This window comes from Moschus berezovskii, chromosome 17, assembly GCF_049115385.1.
Source record: "Moschus berezovskii isolate FMDL1 chromosome 17, NW_MosBer_1.0, whole genome shotgun sequence".
Taxonomy (NCBI): domain Eukaryota; kingdom Metazoa; phylum Chordata; class Mammalia; order Artiodactyla; family Moschidae; genus Moschus; species Moschus berezovskii.
In genome coordinates, this window is record NC_142476.1 from 9,349,077 (window position 1) to 9,369,488 (window position 20,412).

The 20,412-nt window shown below is 38.1% G+C and overlaps 1 protein-coding gene across 11 annotated transcripts in view; it reads left to right on the forward strand.

Moving 5' to 3' along the window:
• The first annotated feature begins 1,798 nt into the window (after positions 1-1,798).
• Positions 1,799-20,412, forward strand: part of LOC129557819 (uncharacterized) — a 37,661-nt gene continuing 19,047 nt past the window's right edge. For 6 of the 11 annotated variants that reach the window (XM_088845173.1, XM_088845177.1, XM_088845167.1 and 3 more), the window contains exons 1-5: positions 1,799-2,120; positions 8,627-9,017; positions 17,087-17,212; positions 18,964-19,025; positions 19,485-19,509. In XM_088845173.1, the coding sequence (XP_088701299.1) occupies positions 8,996-9,017; positions 17,087-17,212; positions 18,964-19,025; positions 19,485-19,509 (235 nt within the window). In that variant the 5' untranslated portion in view covers positions 1,799-2,120; positions 8,627-8,995. Of the gene's footprint in view, positions 2,121-2,140; positions 3,477-8,098; positions 9,018-17,086; positions 17,213-17,376; positions 19,026-19,484; positions 19,510-20,412 lie in introns of those variants that run through there. The other 5 variants (XM_088845169.1, XM_088845171.1, XM_088845168.1 and 2 more) reach the window with 5 other exon arrangements.

Genomic DNA, 20,412 nt, shown 5'->3' on the forward strand with positions numbered 1-20,412 from the left:
TTAACTGTCTAAAGAGTGCACCTTGGAGCAGGTGAAATAGAAGCATCTGAAATAGGGTGTGACATCTCTCTTAATGTACCTATTATGCTTAGAACAGAGATTATTTTCCCCCTGAACATGTAATTTTGTGATGAATTCAATGCCTGATGTTTTGTGGGGTTTTGTTTCAGTGGTCACTTTCTGTTACTAGTAATTTTTTTAGATATGTGTCTGCTGCTGCTGCATCACTTCAGTCGTGTCCGACTCTGTGTGACCTCATAGGCGGAAGCCCACCAGGCTCCCCCTTCCCTGGGATTCTCCAGGCAAGAACACTGGAGTGGGTTGCCATTTCCTTCTCCAATGTGTGAAAGTGAAAAGTGAAAGTGAAGTCGCTCAGTCGTGTCTGACCCTTAGCGACCCCACAGACTGCAACCTACCAGGCTTCTCCATCCATGGGATTTTCTAGGGAAGAGTACTGGAGTGGCTTGCCCTTGCCTTCTCCGATATAGTCACTAGCCCTCAGATGTTGGGACAATATCTGATGTTGGGGAGGAAGTGGATAAGGAAACAAATTTTGCCTATGGTTTTATTTTATATTTGGAAATCATGTGAACTATGTGTGAATTTGATCATAGGTCTTCACATCACTCTCATTTCAGTTAAATGACATGTACTGTTGTCAATCAGTATGTTAAATTGAATTGACATATAAGTGTTCAACGAGACTAGACTCTTTTAGCATTATCGTGAAAAATTATTGCATAAAATTAGAATGGATAAGCATAATGATACAATTGAAGCAAACATTCTTCTTCAAAAAAATAGCTAGAATTCCATATATTGTTTAAAAAAAAAGTTTTATGTTTATTAAGAAAGAAGTACACTCACAAGTACATAAAACTGGGTTATGTTTTATTACTGAGTTACATTCAGAGAGATTGCCAGTCACATGTTAAGCAATGCAAAAGAATATGAATTAGAAAGTCAGTGGAAGAAGTGAAAAAAATCATAACAATGAGAGACAGGAGAAATTCATTAGTTGTGCAGGGTTCTTTTTACAGTATTGTATCACAGTTTAATTGCATGATTTTTCTAAGTTGTATAAGAAGCAATGGTACATCTTAATAACTGATGACATTCTCTAATGCATAAAACATTGTATGGATCAATATTTTCTTCTGTGTGCTTAGTATGCAGTGCCTTGAATATAGAATATACCAGATGAATGTTCATGTATATTTGAACTATAGGGTTTCCAGCTTATACACTCAAATTCTGACATCATTTGAAATACTATGTAATTGTGTTTTAACTTGAAAAGTTTAAATAGTTAAATTTTACAAGTGAAATTTCCATTTCTACTTTATATTTTGAAATCTATTAAGGGTTTAGGATAAATTAAAACATATATCTGAGGTTTTTAGAGAAAATGTTTTGATTATTTACAACAAAAGTCTGATTACTTTTGACAATTTTTACAGCAGAGATATAACACTAGAATTTTAAGTCCCAGTTGATAAAATGTTGTAATGGAAAGTCCAGTTTAGCTAGAATCTGTTGCCTTGCTAATCTACATTTTAGAAAACAATGAATGTTCTCTTCCTATTGAATTTAAATATAATATTTTTAAAATTTATTTATTTTAATTGGATGCTAATTACTTTACAATATTGTATTGGTTTTGCCATACATCAACATGAATCTGCCCTGGGTGTACATGTGTTCCCCATCTTGAAAAAAAAGCAAAAAAAAAAAAAATAATAATAATAATATTTTTCCTCTAATGTTTCCTCATATTTTATTTGGAAAACCTCAGCAGAAAGATGAGTCAACTGAGACGCGAGAGACGCCCGGCTCCTGGCGGCGCAGACGCGAGAGACGCCCGTCTCCCGGCGGCGCAGATGCAAGAGACGCCTGGCTCCCGGTGGCGCAGACGTGAGAAACGCCCAGCTCCGGCGCAACCGACCACGTGCAGAATCGTGGCTGAGAAGAGCTACCCCGCGCCCAGGGTTAGAGCGGTGGCCGAGAGGAGCTGTACCACGTCCAGGAGGCGGTGGCTGCTTGGGCACCGGAGGGCCAAGAGGAGCTGATCCACATTCAAAGCAGGAGGGGCGGCCTTGAGGAGATACCCCTCCTCAAAGGTAAGGTACAGCAGCTGCACCTTGCTGGAGCAGCTGGGAAGAGATACTCCACGACCAAGGGAATATAAGAATCCAGTGTTCTGGGGAGGAAGGAACAAGATGGTGGAGGGATAAGACGGCGAGACCACTTTCTCCCCCACAAATTCATCAAAAGAACATTTGAACGCGGAGTAAAGTCCACAAAACAACTTCTGACTACTGGCAGAGGACTTCAGGCTCCCAGAAAAGCAGCCCATTGTCTTCTAAAGGAGAGAGAAGAAATCCAGCTTCACCCACCAGAACACCGACACATGCTTCCCTAACCAGGGAACCCGGACAAGTCACCCGTCCAACCCCACACACAGCGAAGAAACTACATAATAAAGAGAACTCCACAAACTGCAAGAAGAGGGAAAGGCCACCCCAAGCAAAGCAATATAAGCAAGATGAAGAGGCAGAGAAATACCCAGCAAGTAAAGGAACAAGATAATTGCCCACCAACACAAACAAAAGAAGAAGATATAGGGAATTTACCTGATAAAGAATTTCAAATTTTGATGGTGAAAATGATTCAAAATCTTGAAAGAAAAATGGAGTTACAGATAAATAAACTGGAGAAAAGGATTGAGAAGATGGAAGAAAGATTTAATAAGGACTTAGAAGAAATAAAAAAGAGTCAATATACAATGAATAATGCAATAGATGAGATCAGAAACACTCTGGAGGGAACAAACAGTAGAATAACAGAGGCAGAAGACAGGATAAGCAAACTAGAAGATAGAATTGTAGAAATAAATGAAGCAGAGAGGAAAAAAGAAAAATGAATTAAAAGAAATGAGGACAATATTAGAGACCTCTGGGACAATGTTAAACGCTCCAACATTCGAATCACAGGAGTCCCAGAAGAAGAAGACAAAAAGAAAGACCATGAGAGAATACTTGAGGAGATAATAGTTGAAAACTTCCCTAAAATAGGGAGAGAAATAATCACCCAAGTCCAAGAAACCCAGAGAGTCCCCAACAGGATAAACCCAAGGTGAAATACTCCAAGACACATATTAATCAAATTAACAAAGATTAAACACAAAGAACAAATATTAAAAGCAGCAAGGGAAAAGCAGCAAATAACACATAAGGGGATTCCCATAAGGATAACAGCTGATCTTTCAACAGAAACTCTTCAGGCCAGAAGGGAGTGGCAAGACAAACTTAAAGTGATGAAAGAAAATACCCTACAGCCCAGATTACTATACCCAGCAAGGATCTCATTCAAATATGAAGGAGAAATCAAAAGCTTTACAGACAAGCAAAAGCTGAGGGAATTCAGCATCACAAAACCAGCTCTCCAACAAATGCTAAAGGATCTTCTATAGACAGGTAACACAGAAAGAGTGTATAAACTTGAACCCAAAGCAATAAAGAAAATGGCTACGGGATCGTACTTATCAATAATTACCTTAAACGTAAATGGGTTGAAATTTTCAAAAAGGCTAGGAAACAATTCTCATAGCCATCAATAGTTCAGTGTTGAGTTCATGAATAATTTTTAAAGTTTGGGACAAACTGTAGTATTTACTATTTGAAGTACTATTTGTAATTGGCATATTACGATGTAACATTGGTCTTCATTTCCAACTTAAAACGCCTAAAAATGCCTAACAGATTTTTAGATTTGTGAATTTTAGTTGAAATGTATTTTACGATGTTACTAAACCTGCAGAAATATTGAAATATTTCAGAGAACTTATTCACTGTACATTTATTTTATTTATAAACGTTATGAACTGTAAAAAAATAAATAAATAAATAAATGGATTATTGAAACAGTTAAAAAAAAAAAAAAGAAAATCCACACAGACAGAAAGTAGATTAATAGTTGCCAGGTGCTGGGTGTGGTGGGTGGGAATGACTGCTGGCTGATAGGTAGAAGGTTTCATTTTGGATGAAAATATCTGGGAATTAGATCATGGTAATGTGCCCATCTTTGCAAATATACCAAAAACCATTGAATTGTACACTCTAAAATGGTGAGCTTTATGGTGTGTAAATTATATCTCAAAAAATTTGCTGTACTCTTAGTTTTAAAAAGAAAAAGAAAGAAAAGTGAAAAAGAAATTGCACATGTCTCCTGAGAAAATGTGAGCCTACAAAAAGTACAAAAAGTAAATTATAAATTACCCATAAGCCCACCCCACTGACAATCCTATCCACTTATAATAATTTTCTGTGTAACTTTCCACAATATTTCCCATACATCTGCATATTCATGCATTGTTTTTAAAAGTAGGATCCTCTGCAGGTACCTGTTTGTAACTTGCTTTTCCCCCATGTATGAATATAATACAAACCTTTTTCATCTCAATAAATATATATTGCTGTTAAAAAAATAAATAAATTAAATAAAATAAATAATTAAAAAAAAAACTCAGCAAATGTAATGAAGTTTCTCTCACATTATGGTTTGGACCACATGAATCTATGAAGAAGTAATACCACATACTCATATAGTTATGAAACTGCTCCAAAAATGAAAAGAATAATTTCTCGCGTTACACTATTCAGTCATTAGGGGGGTATTTTGGATAAAAGCAACCTCCTTGAGACTTTTGTGTGCTCATCTAAAAACTAAATGTTCTGAACAAATCAGGTATATCCACTGCTCTTTAATTCCGATCTGACTGCAAATATTAGGATTATTTTTATTTTACACATCAACAAATACATTGACTTTTTTCCAGTAATTATAATGTTTTGAGAAATGGGGCCCCAAGTGACAGAGAACTGTTTTTAGTAATTTATTTGGACAACTATCTGTGAATGTGATGACAGCAATTAATTTTTAGTACAAAGGCAAGTTCATTGTAAAATTATGTAATATTTCTACTTTTAAAAACTCAAAGGATATTTCATTGACAATACACTATACAGGCAAAGTCCTTTATTGTACTTCTCAGTATAAATACAGGTAGTATTAGATCAAAATTTGCAATAAAATACATTTCAATATTTCTTATTCCCTTTGCCTATCACTGGAGAAGGAAAATGGCAACCCACTCCAGTATTCTTCCCTGGAAAATCCCACGGACGTAGGAGCCTGGTGGGCTATAGTCCATAGAGTTGCAAAGAGTTGGATACGACTGAGCAACTAACACTTAAACTTGCCTATTTTAACTTAAACTTTTATCAGATAGCAAACTTATTAAGAACAGTTTTCAGTCTGCCCTAAGATGTATCTCATATTTATCAGCATCTGCTCTTTATGTGGTGGTGATGCTTTAGAGGCTAAGTCCTGACTTATTCTTTGTGACCCCATGGACTGTAAACCTCCAGGCTCCTCTGTCCATGGGATTTCCCAGAGAAGAACACTGAAGTGGATTGCTATTTCCTTCTCCAGGCTCTTTATATAGAATGATAATAATAATTTATATTGAAGTGATACATATCAATCATTTGGAGTCATTAGTCATTATTGACCTAAATGGACTAATCTGAGACTAGCTTTCCTACAATGTTATGCAGTTTACCTACCAACAATAAGTAAACCAAATAATTTCAAGAATTGCTTGTCTACAAATAGCTGAATACCTTGCATTTCATACCCTTGTTTCATCTTTGTAGGATGCAAGTTAAGCCTACCAGCCCCATTATCTCCGTCTTTGTCTGTGTCTAATATATTTTGAATCCAGAAGGCCAAATTCAAATAATGTGTCCCTATTCCCAGACTAAATCACTACTTTATAAAACAATAAGATAGCTACTTAATCAATACTGCGTGTAGTTTAACATGCCACAGTGATTCTCAAATGTTTAATTATGTTATATTGCCATGACACAGCTGATTCAAATAAAATATATGCGTGCTTGAATGCTTTGGAAATTAGAAGTTTGCTACTCTGTTTTTTCTTTTCCCTTTCATTTTAATAATGTGGTGAATTTAGCTTAATGAAACATATTTGGGTAAATGGCCAATTGAATTCATTCATTGCTGCACTCAAGAATTTGATTCACTTTAATCAAAACATATTTCTTAACTGTCTTGATTTCACAGTCCCTGTGATAATGTAAAAATCTAATAAAGAATAAATGATTAAATGAACATAGAATTTTGAAAAACTATAATGATATATCAAAGTAATCTAAACAGCACAAGCTCACAGTATTTACTAAAAATGAGCCTCTGATTAAGGCTTCAAGTTGTGAATAACAAGCAGTGATGAATAAAAAGCTATAAAAATTGCTACCTTTTATAGTGATACCTTTCAAATGCAGAATTGAATTCCTGATTGCTTCTAATACATCTCTGAATTTAGAGCCTTGCTTTTACTAATACATCAAATTCCAATGAAGCAGTATTAGATACAGTAAATTGTGTAGAGTTTCCCTCATTACTTTTTATAGTAAGAAATAGAAAAGATGATAAGTGAGATTTCATTCTGCATACTAATGCAAAGAGTGACTTTGGAGCTTGGACATTCTGGCTTTGAGTCAAGATACTAGGGACCAAGGAAGCAAAAAATCAATTAAGAATAAAACCTGTATTAGAACTAATGGTTGCTAGTCTCACAACTCAATGACTAAGCTTTATAAACAAACAAGGAAAGATGAAAATGGGAAAATTTAACAGTCAGTCTCAGACGGTGAAGAATCTGCCTGCAATGCAAGAGACTCAGGTTCAATCCCTGAGTCAGGAAGATCCCCTGGAGGAGGGAATGCAACCCACTCCAGTATTCTTGCCTGGAGAATTCCATGGACAGAGGAGTCTGCGTGGCTATTTACTGTCCATGGGCTTGCGAAGAGTCAGACGTGACTGAGCAAACACATACACACATGCTAAATTTATTTTATTTTGGAAGAAGAAAACAGGGTGGGGAGTATGTAACTGAAGCAAGGAGCTGCCTTAGCTGCTTTTCCTACAATTAAAAAATGCACAGGAAATTATATCTAACTCCCAACAGAGAAGTTTGAAGAAATAACTAAGAAATATGTTATTTGTCCAAACAATTTTGATACTGCAAATATCCAAAATAATTTCAAGCCTTAATAGGTTATCAGAGATGCAGTGTTACAAAATGGAACTTTGGACACATGGACCTTAGAGATTAATTGCCTAGATTTGATTCCTGACTCCACCTCTTGTTACCATGTGAATTTACACAAAATCTTCATCTCTCTGTATCTGTTTCCTCACCTACAAAAATGTAAAACACTACTAATATTCCATTTTGATATTGTAAAGATTAGATGAATTGCCATTTAGATTGGGCCATGGCAAACACTATATATGAGTTAACTACATCTGTATCATATTATCACTAACATTTTCAAGATTTGATAGCTGTTTCAATTCTATAGCTTTCCTAGCAATATAAATTGCATATTAAGTTTGAAAAGAACAATACTCCAAAAGACATTTTTTTTTAAAGTGAAAGGAAAGAAGACTGAAAAATTATTCACTATCCGAAACAGCTTATTTGCACATAAGCTTCTGTATCCAAAATGTATTTGTCATAAGAGAAATGTTTCACTCTAACAATTGGGAGCTATAAATTATTGCTATTTTCAGTCAGTTCAGTTTAGTTCAGTTGCTCAGTCGTGTCCGACTCTCTGCGACCCCATGAATCACAGCACACCAGGCCTCCCTGTCCATCACCAGCTCCCAGAGTCCACTCAAACTCATGTCCATCGAGTCGGTGATGCCATCCAGCCATCTCATTCTCTGTCGTCCCCTTCTCCTCCCACCCCTAATTCTTCCCAGCATCAGTCTTTTCCAGTGAGTCAACTCGTCGCATGAGGTGGCCGAAGTATTGGAGTTTCAGCTTTAGCATCAGTCCTTCCAATGAACACCCAGGATCGATCTCCTTCAGAACGCATTTGTTATAGAGCGTTATTAAGCATTTGCCCACCATTTTACTGTAACAAGATGAAGACGAATCAGGAGTTAAGCAGTGATTTGACTTTTTTCCTCGAGGAATAAAAAGCTCTGTGAAGCCACATGAGAAATAATTGAGGTGTTCATCATCAATAGAGGAATTGAGGAGACCGCTAATTCGATAACCTATAGACTCCCTTGGCGAATTGCTTTAAGTTCTCTTGAGTAAATATTTCCGTAATATTGCTCCAACAAATACTCTGTCAATTGTCCTGTTTATTTCAATATGCCAGTCAATCCGTTGGCTTCTCAGTTGCTTCACTTCTGTGTACTCAAAAATCTTGTTTTATTGCTTACTTCATTATTCACACCCATGTTTGTGAACCAGTGTTTCAACCATTGTTTTGGTACAATAATCTCCTCAGCAGGTAGGAACACATACAAAAAGTCAAGGTGTCCAGAACATGCAAAATGTCATCCACGGGACTTTTTAAAGCAATAGTCTTAAGTAGAGCAAGAATGACGTGTGTATATGTGTGTGTGTGTGTGTGCATGTGTGTGTGTGTGCACGTGCACGCATGCACTGTCAGTCACATCTGACTCTGTGCAACCCCATGGACTATGCCTGACACGCTTCTCTGTCTATGGAATTTTTCAGGCAAGAATAATGGAGCACGTTGCCATTTCCTGGAGAGGCTCTTCCCTACCCAGGGATGAAGCCTGCATCTCTTGTGTCTCCTGCACTGCAGGCAGATTCTTTGCCACTGTGCCACCTGAGAAGCCCCCATATTATATTTGATCTTAGACAAATGACCGAGAAGATGAACCAAGAGTATCTATATCCAGCTTCACTAATTCAGCAAAATCAGTGAATGTGGCTGAGAAGATGCATATAGCCTGGATATCTTCAGTAAACAGCTGCGTGGAAAAATAGTCTCTGGTTGGCTGGATTAATTTGTGTTCCATCCACGTAAAGAAGAAAGAACAATGCCCAGAGTACACCTGGTACACCTGGCTGGAATGGGAAATGGAGAAGCAGGAGGGAACAGGTAAGGTTAGCACAGTCACTGATGTCTATTTAATCTTAACTTGATAACTGTGCTTTATGCAATTTTGTGTGTCTTCTGGACTACATATAAAATAATTGTTCTAAGTTAATTCTTTTATAAATTGCAGGGTTATTAAAGAACTTGATGTGCATGTTTCCAGTTGTTTCCAAATTCACTCACATTATCAAATAAAATTTTTAAATTATACTTCTCAACTTAAAAAGGACAAGATTATAGTTTAATATTGTAAAGTCTCTTGAAAGTAGTTCAACTATTTAAATTTTTTGAAAGGTACTAAAATCATTTACATGTTGTTCTCTGTAAAATTAACCTAGATCAAATATTCAAGTGATCATTATTACAGTAGTACTCAGGAATATTATAACTGAAAAACTTGATATGGTGAAATGTTCATGAAAACTATTTAGATTATTTAAAAGTAATTTTAGAAGTGTTTAAATATTAAATTCAATATTCAATATTTTTAATGTATAAGGTCATTTAAAATGTTCAGCCAAATCTACATAGCAACAAAAGTCCCCTACAGTTTGTCCTCTGTGCTACGTAAATGTTAACATTGTCTATGCTTCCCACATCTGAAAGTAGAAAAATTGCCCTTGCCACAACTTTACCAGCAGCTCTCTCTGCTCTATAATTTAATCTCACTTTTAAGGATCCTACCATCTGACTACAAAGAACATAATCAATCTGATTTCAGTATTGACCATCTGGTGATGTCCATGTTTAGAGTTGTCTCTTGTGTTGATGGAAGAGGGTGTTTGCTAGGCCAGTGCACTCTCTGGGCAAAACTCTGTTAGCCTTTGCTCTGCTTCATTTTGTACTCCAAGGCCAAATTTGCCTGTTATTGCAAGTATCTCTTGACATCCCACTTTTGCATTTGTGTTCTCTATGATGAAAGGACGTTTTTTCTGTGATAGTTCTAGAAGCTCTTGAAGGTTTTCGTAGAAGAGTTCAGCTTCAGCTTCTTCAGTATCAGTGGTTGGGGCATAGACTTGAATTACTGTGGTATTGAATGGTTTGCCTTGGAAACAAACTGAGATCATTCTGTCATTTTTGAGATTGCACCCAAGTACTGCATTTCAGACTCTTGTTGACTATGAGGGCCACTCCATTTCTTCTAAGGGATTCTTGCCCACAATAGTAGATATAATGATCATCTGAATTAAATTTGCCTATTCCCATCCATTTTAGTTCACTGATTCCTAAGATGTCAATGTTTATTTTTGTCATCTCCTCTTTGACTATGTCCAATCTATGTTGATTCCTAATATTCCAGGTTCCTATGCAATATTATTCTTTACAGCTTTGGACTTTACTTTCACCACCAGACACATCCATGACTGAGTGATGTTTCAGTTTTGGCCAGGCCTCTTCATTCTTTCTGGAGCCGTTTCTCCGCTCTTCCCCTGTAGCATATTGAAGTCAGACATGACAGCAACTGCACGGCAACAACAACGATCTGACTATGACCTCCTATCTCTCCTTTTCACTGTTTGTGGTACCACAGATCTGAAAACTTCGAAATTCCACTGGGACCAGAATCCAGTGAACATTACAGTTTATTAAAGATACTAATTTCACATATCCTCACCTCCTTCCTACCCAACTTAGGTTGCATCTTCAACATGATACTCACACCCTTGAAGATGCATCAGTTTTGTTGCACTGTACCTCTGATTCTAAAAAAGAAAAATGATAAAATAGGTAATAAAGCTAAATGCATGATTAAAAACACTAAAATTTTTATAATTAAAATATTATAGAAAATCTTAGCAACTTTCATTTGGGTAAATGTTTCCTCATATACTCACGCAGTGAATGAAGGGTATAATAAAATCAACAAATGTATTAACCAAAATTTTGAAAAGATGTTTGGTCTTCATAGATGCTGACAAAAGAGAGAAAGAATACACCACAGATTGGGAAGACATATTTATAAAATTTGTATGTGAAGTATGCATCTGTTGTTGTTAAGTCATGTCTGACTAAGTCATGTCTCTGCAAGCCCATGGACTATAGCATGCCTGACCCCTCTGTCTTCTGCTATCTCCTAGTGCATGTGTACTCCCATGTGCAGTGACCGACTCTATACAACCCTGTGTACTGTAACCCTCCAGACTCCTCCGTCCATGGGGTTTTCCATGCAAGAATACTGGAGTGGGTCGCTATTTCCTCCTCCAGGGGATCTTCCTGACCCAGCCAGGGATCAAACACACATCTCCTGCACTTTCTGCATTGCAGATAGATTCTTTACAGCTGAGCCTTCAGGGAAAACTATCTCCCAGAGTTTGCTCAAATTCGTGTCCATTGAGCCATTGATGTGTCTAAGCATGTCATCCTCTGCTGCCCCCAACGCCTTTTGCCTTCAGTCTTTCCCAGCTTCAGGGTCTTTTCTACATACCTGACTTTTCACATCAGGTGGCCAAAGTATTGAAACTTCAGCTTCAGCAATAGTTCTTCCAATGAATATTCAGGGCTGATTTATTTAAGGATTAACTGAGGACTGACAATACATTTTGAATATTTTATTTTATATGATGATTAGAGTATCACTAAAGAGATCAGGTTTTCTGGGATCAGTGTTTTATAATTTGCTTTGTTTTTGTGTTAAGAAAAGAGAAAGTAACAATGTGGGAATAGTTGATAAGCAAAAGTCTCATATCCGAAGAATAAGTGGGTTTACTTATTTTCAGAGGTATTCACGGATAAGGACTATGTACAAAAAAGAACGTATAATAATAATAAAATTTGTGACTTCTTATTGCTACTCTTCATACAATTTATACACATAAAAATAACACAATCAGTTCACTTACACCCTTAATTTCATGGTGGACAAATTAAGGAGCTATTACAATAAAAGAAAGATCCACAGTCCAGAAAAGGAGAAAATTTAAATTTTCATCCGTGCCTCCAGGTGCACATATCGAATTCATACTGTTTCAAATTTTCAAAGCCTATCACTTGCCAGAATTGATTTGGGGCATCGGTAGGCAAGAACAAAACCACCAGCAACAAATAGTTTTAAAGGAAGGCAAGCATATCAGGAGTAGCAACAGCGTGCCTAAATCTTAGTAGCAGCTGTATAATATACCGTAGTTCAAATTGCATTAATTCTAATAGCCCACAGTTTTGTCAAATAAGTAGTCAACTTTGAAGAAAAAAAACATGTGGTTAGAATTTTCAAATACCTTGAACAGAGTAGAGTCTTCATAATTTGAAGGAAAAGAGTAAACGTTCACTGACCCAAGGAGTTATCACAGTATGTTCATGTTACGAGTGCTTTATGTATTTTTTTAAGAAGAATAAAGCCAATAATGTTCCCTTTGTGTTTAGATGCTAGGATCAGAAATCTATTATTATTGAATTCTATCTCATGATCTTTAGGGATTAAACTTCAGAGGTGCTGAGAACAGTCACCATAGAGATATGTAACATCTCTTATTGCTTGATTGAGCACAAAAGAGTTAGAAATAATAGTAAGGGTGAATCTACTCTTATTGTGTACCTGAAAAATCATTTATTCTACCTGGGTTCAGTACTCAAGCTGGCCGTGCTAACAGAGCAATGTAGTTAACCTTTCCTATAAGTTAAATGTGCACATGTTCTGTGTAGCACTTGCTTATAATAATTTTCCATCATTTGCAGAATGTGGTAGAAAAATAATTTTCTACCAGTGGTTAGGTGGTTTGAAGATTAATTAAACATTTAAGTTTTTTAACAAGTTACCTGTTTTCAGGGAAAAGAGAATAACAATGTGTGTGGGTGTGTGTAACTGTTTTCTTCAATACATTTCAAAAGGCACATATTCTTCTCAAGAAAATGAGGCTGAAATATATATCTTTTAGAATACATTCACGTTTTTAATAACAGTTTCATTAATGTTATTTTCAAAGTAATTTGTCTTTATTAATTTCACACATATTTACTGAGTGCTTTTTTAAAAATACATTATTGTGGTAAGAATACAACAGGAGATCTACCCTCTGAACACATTTTTAAGTGTATAATAAAGTATTGATAGCTATAAGCACAGTGGTGTTCAGCTAACCTGTAGAATTTATTCGTCTTGCACAGTTGAAAGTTTATGTCCTTTGATGAGCAGATCCTCACATCCCCCCACACTCCCTCCTCAGCCCCTGGTAACCCCCACTGTGCTCTCTGCTTCCATGGGTTTCACTATTTTAGCTACCCTCATTGAAGTGAAATTATGCAGTGTTTGTCCCGTGACTGGCTTATTTTACTCAACATATGTCTTCAAGTTTTACTCAAGTCATAGTATATTACAGAATTTCCTTCTTTTTAATGGCTGAATAAAATTATATTGTGTATACATACCATATTTTCTTGATCCATTTAGCCATCAACGGACATTTAAGTTGTTTCAACATCTTGGCTGTTATGAGCAGTGCTGCAATGAACATGAGCATGCTGACATGTCTCTGAGATCTTGATTTTCATGCTTTTCAGTAAATGCCCAGAAGTGGAATTGCTGGAATACTGGGGAGCATATTTTTTTTGAGGAACCTCTACACTGCTTTCTGTTGCTGCTGCACCATGTTGCATCCCCACAATAGTGGGCAAGGGTTCTAGTTTCTCCACAGTCTCACTGATACTTATCTTCTGCTTCTATGAAAACGACCATACTAATGGGAGAGAGGTGATTTCTCATTGAAGTTTTGATTTACCGTTCTCTGATGATTAGTAGCAGTGAAGTCATGCTCTTATATTACAGAACAATAGTATAATCTTCATTGAGAAAAACAGTAACTACACTTTGACCCAACCTACAGGTGAAGACACAGTGATTTGGTTTTTGTTACTTGTTCAGTGAATAGCCAGGATTAACACACAATAACAGATCAAGTGTTAAAATGAATTGGCAGAGATTGAGGGGTAAGTAAGTCTGTACACTTAGGTGCGTACAGGGGAAAGGAAGCAGTATATGTAGAGAATGAGAGAAGGGTTTAAGCAATTTGATAAGCATATGGTTAGAGAGAGAATATGACATTTTACAATTGAGTTTTGATTAATGCTGCCATTTGTATCAACTGGAACATATTTTAAATTACTTGATCTAGAAATTTCTGGTGACTTAGAAATACTAGAAATGATTGGAGATGACATATGTAGGGGAATATAATGCATTTTATTCTCAACGTGTTAGCCTTGTCCGTTTTCACCCTGCTGCTGTTGCTGCTGCTAAGTCGCTTCAGTCGCGTCCGACTCTGTGCAACCCCATAGACGGTAGCCCACCAGGCTCCCCCATCCCTGGGATTCTCCAGGCAAGAACACTGGAGTGGGCTGCCATTTCCTTCTCCAATGCATGAAAGTGAAAAGTGAAAGAGAAGTTGCTCAGTCGTGTCCGACTCTTAGCAACCTCATGGACTGCAGCCCACCAGGCTCCTCCATCCATGGGATTTTCCAGGCAAGAGTAGTGGAGTGGGGTGCCATTGTCTTCACCCTGAGATATTCACAAATATCTATATTTGGGGGACAGGCCATTTTCTCTCATATAAATTATTTTCTGAATCAGGGCAGAATCTGTAAGCCTTGCATTCAGTTTTGAAATAAAATGTTTGCTCTGAAAAGCTAAATGTGTCCATAGAAACACACTTTCTGTATGGCAGCCTTTGGACTCATCCTGTGCAGAGTCCAGTTCACTCTGAAAGTTCTGTGATGGATCGTCTCCATGGTAATGTGATGATACACATTCTGCATTCTGTACCAACCGCCACTTTGTGAGGCGAGAGGGAGTGTGAGAAGACCTCATCTTCAGTCTTGGGTATTTTAAAATGGGAAATTTAAACTGTTTTCGAGGTAGGTTCCTACTGATCCTCTGAAGGCTGTTTCTTCAAATGGGCTGGTTAACTTTTACTGAAGGTTTTTCCTCACTTTTTAAAAATTATTTCCATCATTCTAGTTTATCTACAGAGATATAAATGTATTATATACTTTTGCTTTAATCCTTAATTTATACTTCTTGATTCTTCTGTCAGCTGGCAGCCTTAAATATCTTCCTAAATTTAGAAAAATGTACAGTTTTCTAGTGCCAGGTTGGTACACACTGTACCAGAGAATAGATGGAAAGAAATGAAGCAGGAGAACCATGATGTCTCCCCAAAAATGGACATTACAGGAAAAGGGGATTACAGCTCAACTCTCTAAATGTAGTTTCCCAAATCTACAAGTACTAGCAGTGTAAATCCAGAAACTTTTACAAATGAAAAAAAAAAAAAACCCAAAACTGTGATTTACTGGTGGAATTTCCATGGGTGGATGTGAGCAGGATCACTGTTTGCCTTTGTCAGGGAGTTTGATGAGACGGGGCAGTGCTGCTGGGTTAGTAGGATGAACATCTGGTCACTGAGGGAAGGAGGGTCTGCCTGTTGATCCTCAAGGAGAATCTTGGGGTGATGTCTCTAGTCTATGAGTATGGACATGACTTTCAAAAAGAATATGGGGCTCTGCTGTCTTCCACTACCGGGTCTAGAGTATGATGAGTTGATACAGTCATAGTTTTAGTGAGGGAAGACTCGAGCTCCTGCCCATTCTTAGCTAGCACTTCATCCAGGCTGCTCAAATCAGTGCTCTGATCAGCTGTAAGACTTTGAGCATTAGAGACTTCATTAAGACTCCAAAGCCCAGCACAGATGGCCACCTTCCCAGTTAACTCACATTAACTCCTCATCCAGACTTGGTCAATGGAAGCGAAGGTAATTCTTGGTGGAGCCATCATGTGGCTTTTGGTTTAGAAAATTCTGAGCTCTGAGCCAACTTGGATGCCAAACAGACCACTGGTCACTCAGCAAGATGACATTCAAAAGGCTGTTGTGACATGGTTGCCCAAGTGAAGGATCTGTGGAGGATGGACGGGGTTGAAATCCTATGGTCCTTCTGAGGAGCTTTGCCTCAGAAGAAACTTGCATTTTGGATCAGAAATGGAAACACAGAGACAAGTGGTGGAAGGAGGGTTTGAGTTCTTTTTTAGGCTGAGTCGTCTTCTCCAGGGCATCCAGCTGTCATCCGCAGAAAGCTAGGGGCAGGGGAATCTGAGAGGGGTTGCATTCACCGTTGTGCACTCTTGGAAAGTCACTGATCTCTCTACATTTCTATACCCTCCACTGTAATGTATGGTTACAGCCTCCACTTTGTCCCCGCATCCTCTCCAACAGGGCCGGGTGTCAGAGGAGGCGATAATAGATACTCTCCATAAACTGTAAAGCTCTGTTTCTGTGAAAAAGCTGGAGTAAGCTTCCATCCCCACTTGGAACCATCAAAATGCCCTCTCTGCTTTCAACTGCTACTAAAGGTCCACCTTATTCTCGACATCATTCAAGACTGAACTCTTCCAGAGCATTTATGAAGCTTTTCTATTTATTTACTTGACTGCTTGGGGTCTTAGTTGTGGCACATGGGATCTTCGTTGCACCGTGTAGATCTTTCGTTGCAGTGCACTGACTCTCTAGTTGTGCTACTCGGGCTCAGTAGTTGCACCATGTGGGCTTAGCTGCTCTGAGGCATGTAGGCTCTTACTCCCCTGACCAGAAATCAAACACCTATTCCCTGCATTTCAAGGCAGATTCTTAACCACTTGACTTCCAGGTAAGTCCCTCCTTCATTTCTCTAACATTTTACCTATATTTAATCATTCTTGGCCTCATAATACTAAAAATAGGTCATATTAACCTTTCCCCAACTCTGTACAGGAAACTGAGGCAAAGAGAGATCCAATTGTCTTTCCCAAGAACCTGCTTCTCCTAAACAGGATCTGAATCCAGTCCATCAGCATGGTTACTATGCTCTGCTGAGCTTCTAGGTCTCAGTTATAGAGAGACATTTGTCTGCACAGGCAGTCTGCTGGGTGCATTCAGTGCACATCTAACCACAGATCTTCCTAAGTCCACCTTGGATTCACGAGGCCCTGCTAGGCATACGGTGAGGAAGGGGACCAGAGGATTGAACTGTGGATCAATGATTATTAGTTTCTGTGTATTCTTCTGCCAGCAAGATGTCAACAACTCTCACCATTATAATGCTTTTCCCAGGATGCTTTGTCCACAAGACCAAAAGAAAAATTCCTCAGAGTTCAAGAAAATTAATGACCAGCTGGGTCAAAAGAGTTCGTTGTTGGCCGCATAATAGAGTGCACCCTATAACTGACCCAATTGAAGGTACTGTGGAAATTTTCTCACTAAGTTCACTCATGAATAAATATTGTAGTATGTTCGGTGCCCATATTTAAGGAAAAAAAAAAACAGAAATATTAAGCAGTGTTCTTCTTTTATTTCATGTGTTCAAATTGAAACTTACTATGTCAGTTGGTACTCTTTTAAGTATGGAAGGAAACATGCATTTAAAATTCAACATTTGATTCATGTTTAAGAGTGAAGATGGTCTCTAACTATGGTTTGGACATTAGCTAATTTTTTAACATTAGCTGTGATATGTTCCTCACTGAAGCTATGTTTCAAGGTTTCTTTAAATTACTTGACTTTATTTAGAACAGGATTACATTGACAGAAAAAGTTGTACAGACAATTCAGAAAATTCTTCTATCCTATCACTCCAGTTTCAGCTATCATATGTTACTCACAGATAGCATATGTGAGGTACATTTATTGCAACTTGTGAGATAATAAATTTTTAGTACTTAAAAGTCCATAGTTCACCTAAGATTCACACTTTGTATTGTTATATTCAATGATAGGTTAAATTATGCACAATATTATTTATCACTATTATGGAAGCATACAGAAATCTGTAATTGATGTTCATAGTGTATTCTTAGTAGTCAAATGATAGAAACAACCCAGTGACCATCATGTGATGAATGGGTAAATGAAATATGACATATACCCAGAATGGAATGTTATTCAGCCGTAAAAATGAATTAAGGATTGAAATATGGTACAAAATGGATGGACCAAGTAATACAAAAATTTATTATGGTTATTGAAATAATGCAGGCACAGAAAGACAAATATTGTATGATTCCACTGGTTTAGGGTACATAGACTAGGCAAATACATGGAAACTGGAAATACAAATTACTGAGGCCAAGAGGTAAGAGGGAAGGTGGATTATGACTTCATGAGTACAGGGGTTATACTCAATCTGATGGAAAAGATTTAGATGTAGATGATTTTGATAGGCACAGAGCATTGTGAAAGTAGAAAATGCCATGGAACTTTTTAATTCTTGAAAATTATGAAAAGAATAAATATAATGTATATTTGATCACAATGCTCAATTGCTAAAACATGTCTGACTCATGTGAGCCCATGGATAGCAGCATACCAGGCTCCCTGTCCTTCACTATCTCCCAGAGTTTGTTCAGATTCATGTCCACTGAGTCGTTGATGCCAGCCAACCATCTCATTCTCTGTGCCCCCGCTTTCCTCTGCCCACAATATTCCCCACCATCAGAGGCTTTTCCAGTGAGTCTGCTGTTCACATCAGGTGGTCAAAGTATTGAAGCTTTAATATCAATCCTTCCAATTAATATCCAGGGTTGATTTCCTTTAGAATTGACTACTTGCTCTCCAAGGGACTCTCAAGAGTCTCTTCAGCACCACTGTTATAAGACATCAATTCTTTGGCCCTCAGCCTTCTTTACGGTCCAAGTCTCACAACTGTACATGACTACTGGAACATAGTGTGATTTTTAGTGCTTACCTTTGTCAGACTGACAATTTCAAGTTGATCAGGTTCCCCTTAGCTAGAAAGCTAAAGGCTCTTTCTCTCATTTCTGAAATTTTCATCTCTTTAGCCTTCCTCCACCCACCAGGAAGGTTGTCCATCAGATATCAGCCCACACGTATTAACCACCCACATCCGTTCACTACTCCCATGTGTCCATATTAGCAAGGTCTTTCTGATCAGCATCAAAAGATGTCCTGATCATTCTTCTGTGTCCTCCTAGAGCTCTCTGAGGATGAGCTATCCAATGCAAACTTGGAAGAAGAGGCTCTGCCCACCTGTGTGGTAAGTGCCCCTAATTTATCTGAGATAAAAGTGTTGCTACATGTCTTTATTTTTCAGTTGAATTCAGATAAAGGTTCACAATATTCAAGACAGCTGATACAAACAGTTTTTAATTCGGTGGATGAATGTTGAGTCTCCAAGCAGAAAGCTTATTCAAAAGGGCATTTTAAAAAAATGACAGTATCAATTAGAAACTGTGGTCGGGAGCACATTTCTCGGCTGAAAGTTTTTCTTCTTGAAATAAAATTTTGTAACTGCTAGTCAAAATGGGCTTGAGAGATATTTCAGGAAAAGCTTGAGCCTTTCCCAGAGGCATTCTTTCTGTTTTGTTTATGGGCCACGGACTCGACAACACTTTCCCATTTGGTTTTCTGAGGACAAAAATGAGAACAAAAGCCGTGTATGCACAGTACACAAGATGCTGACATCCTCACAGTGTTTTCTTCTCTTTAATCACAGGTGAAAGAACCAACCAACAAAAATGGTAAATATTCAGGGATCATCCCTCTGCTGAGAAACAATCTAATGATGGAGGTGGGGGTCTCTTGATGGCTCTGGTTGGAGAGGCACCCTGATCCTGGGTCCCTAAAGGGGCTGAGGGGTGGGGGTGCAGAGAAGAGACTGATCTCCCAGGATGAACAATAACTGTGTCCTATGCTCCCTGTAAACAACTACATAATTTAGATGCTGTGGGTTTGTGTGAATCAGGGTTGCAGGGCCATGTGTGAGCCCATGTGATGTGGTTTTGAATCTTTATGTGTGTATATGTGTGTCTCTGTGTGTGTGTGTCTCCTCAGAAATGTTTTCCTCTTACACAGCACAAGTCAAGTGTGAACTTTGTAAGCACGTCTCCTCACCACTACACACTGGCTATACATTATGTGATTCTTTCCTCAGTTCAGCCATTCTTCAAGCTTGGTTAATGTTCATTTTCCTCAGATGAAGGTGGTGCTGAGAAAGATGGCCCAAGCTCTGACCTCCTAAATGGACAAGGCAAACTGAGAACCTGGGGGTGGTCCCAGTGTGACTGCTCTGGACCCCTGACCTGCACTGATCACTCGGTCATGGGATACTCCGTCATAGAGCAAGGGTGTCCCTGCATCTGTGTCCATGCCTGGAAGTCCTAGCAGCTCCAGAGGTTCAGACCATGTCCGTCATTATAAGGTAGCCTCAGTGGTCGCAGACCCAGGGGCAACCATAGGTAGACTAACAACCAGCTGTGGCACAGTCGTCACTCTGAAAGGGACCTCAGGACTCGCATCCTCCCGGTCAACTCACAAATTCTGAGAGCTGTGAGGTCTTGTGTAGACACTGTAGGTCAAATCTGTTGGTGCTGCTGTCATTGCTTAAACAAGGATGAAGCAGATAATGACCAGGGAGATACTTC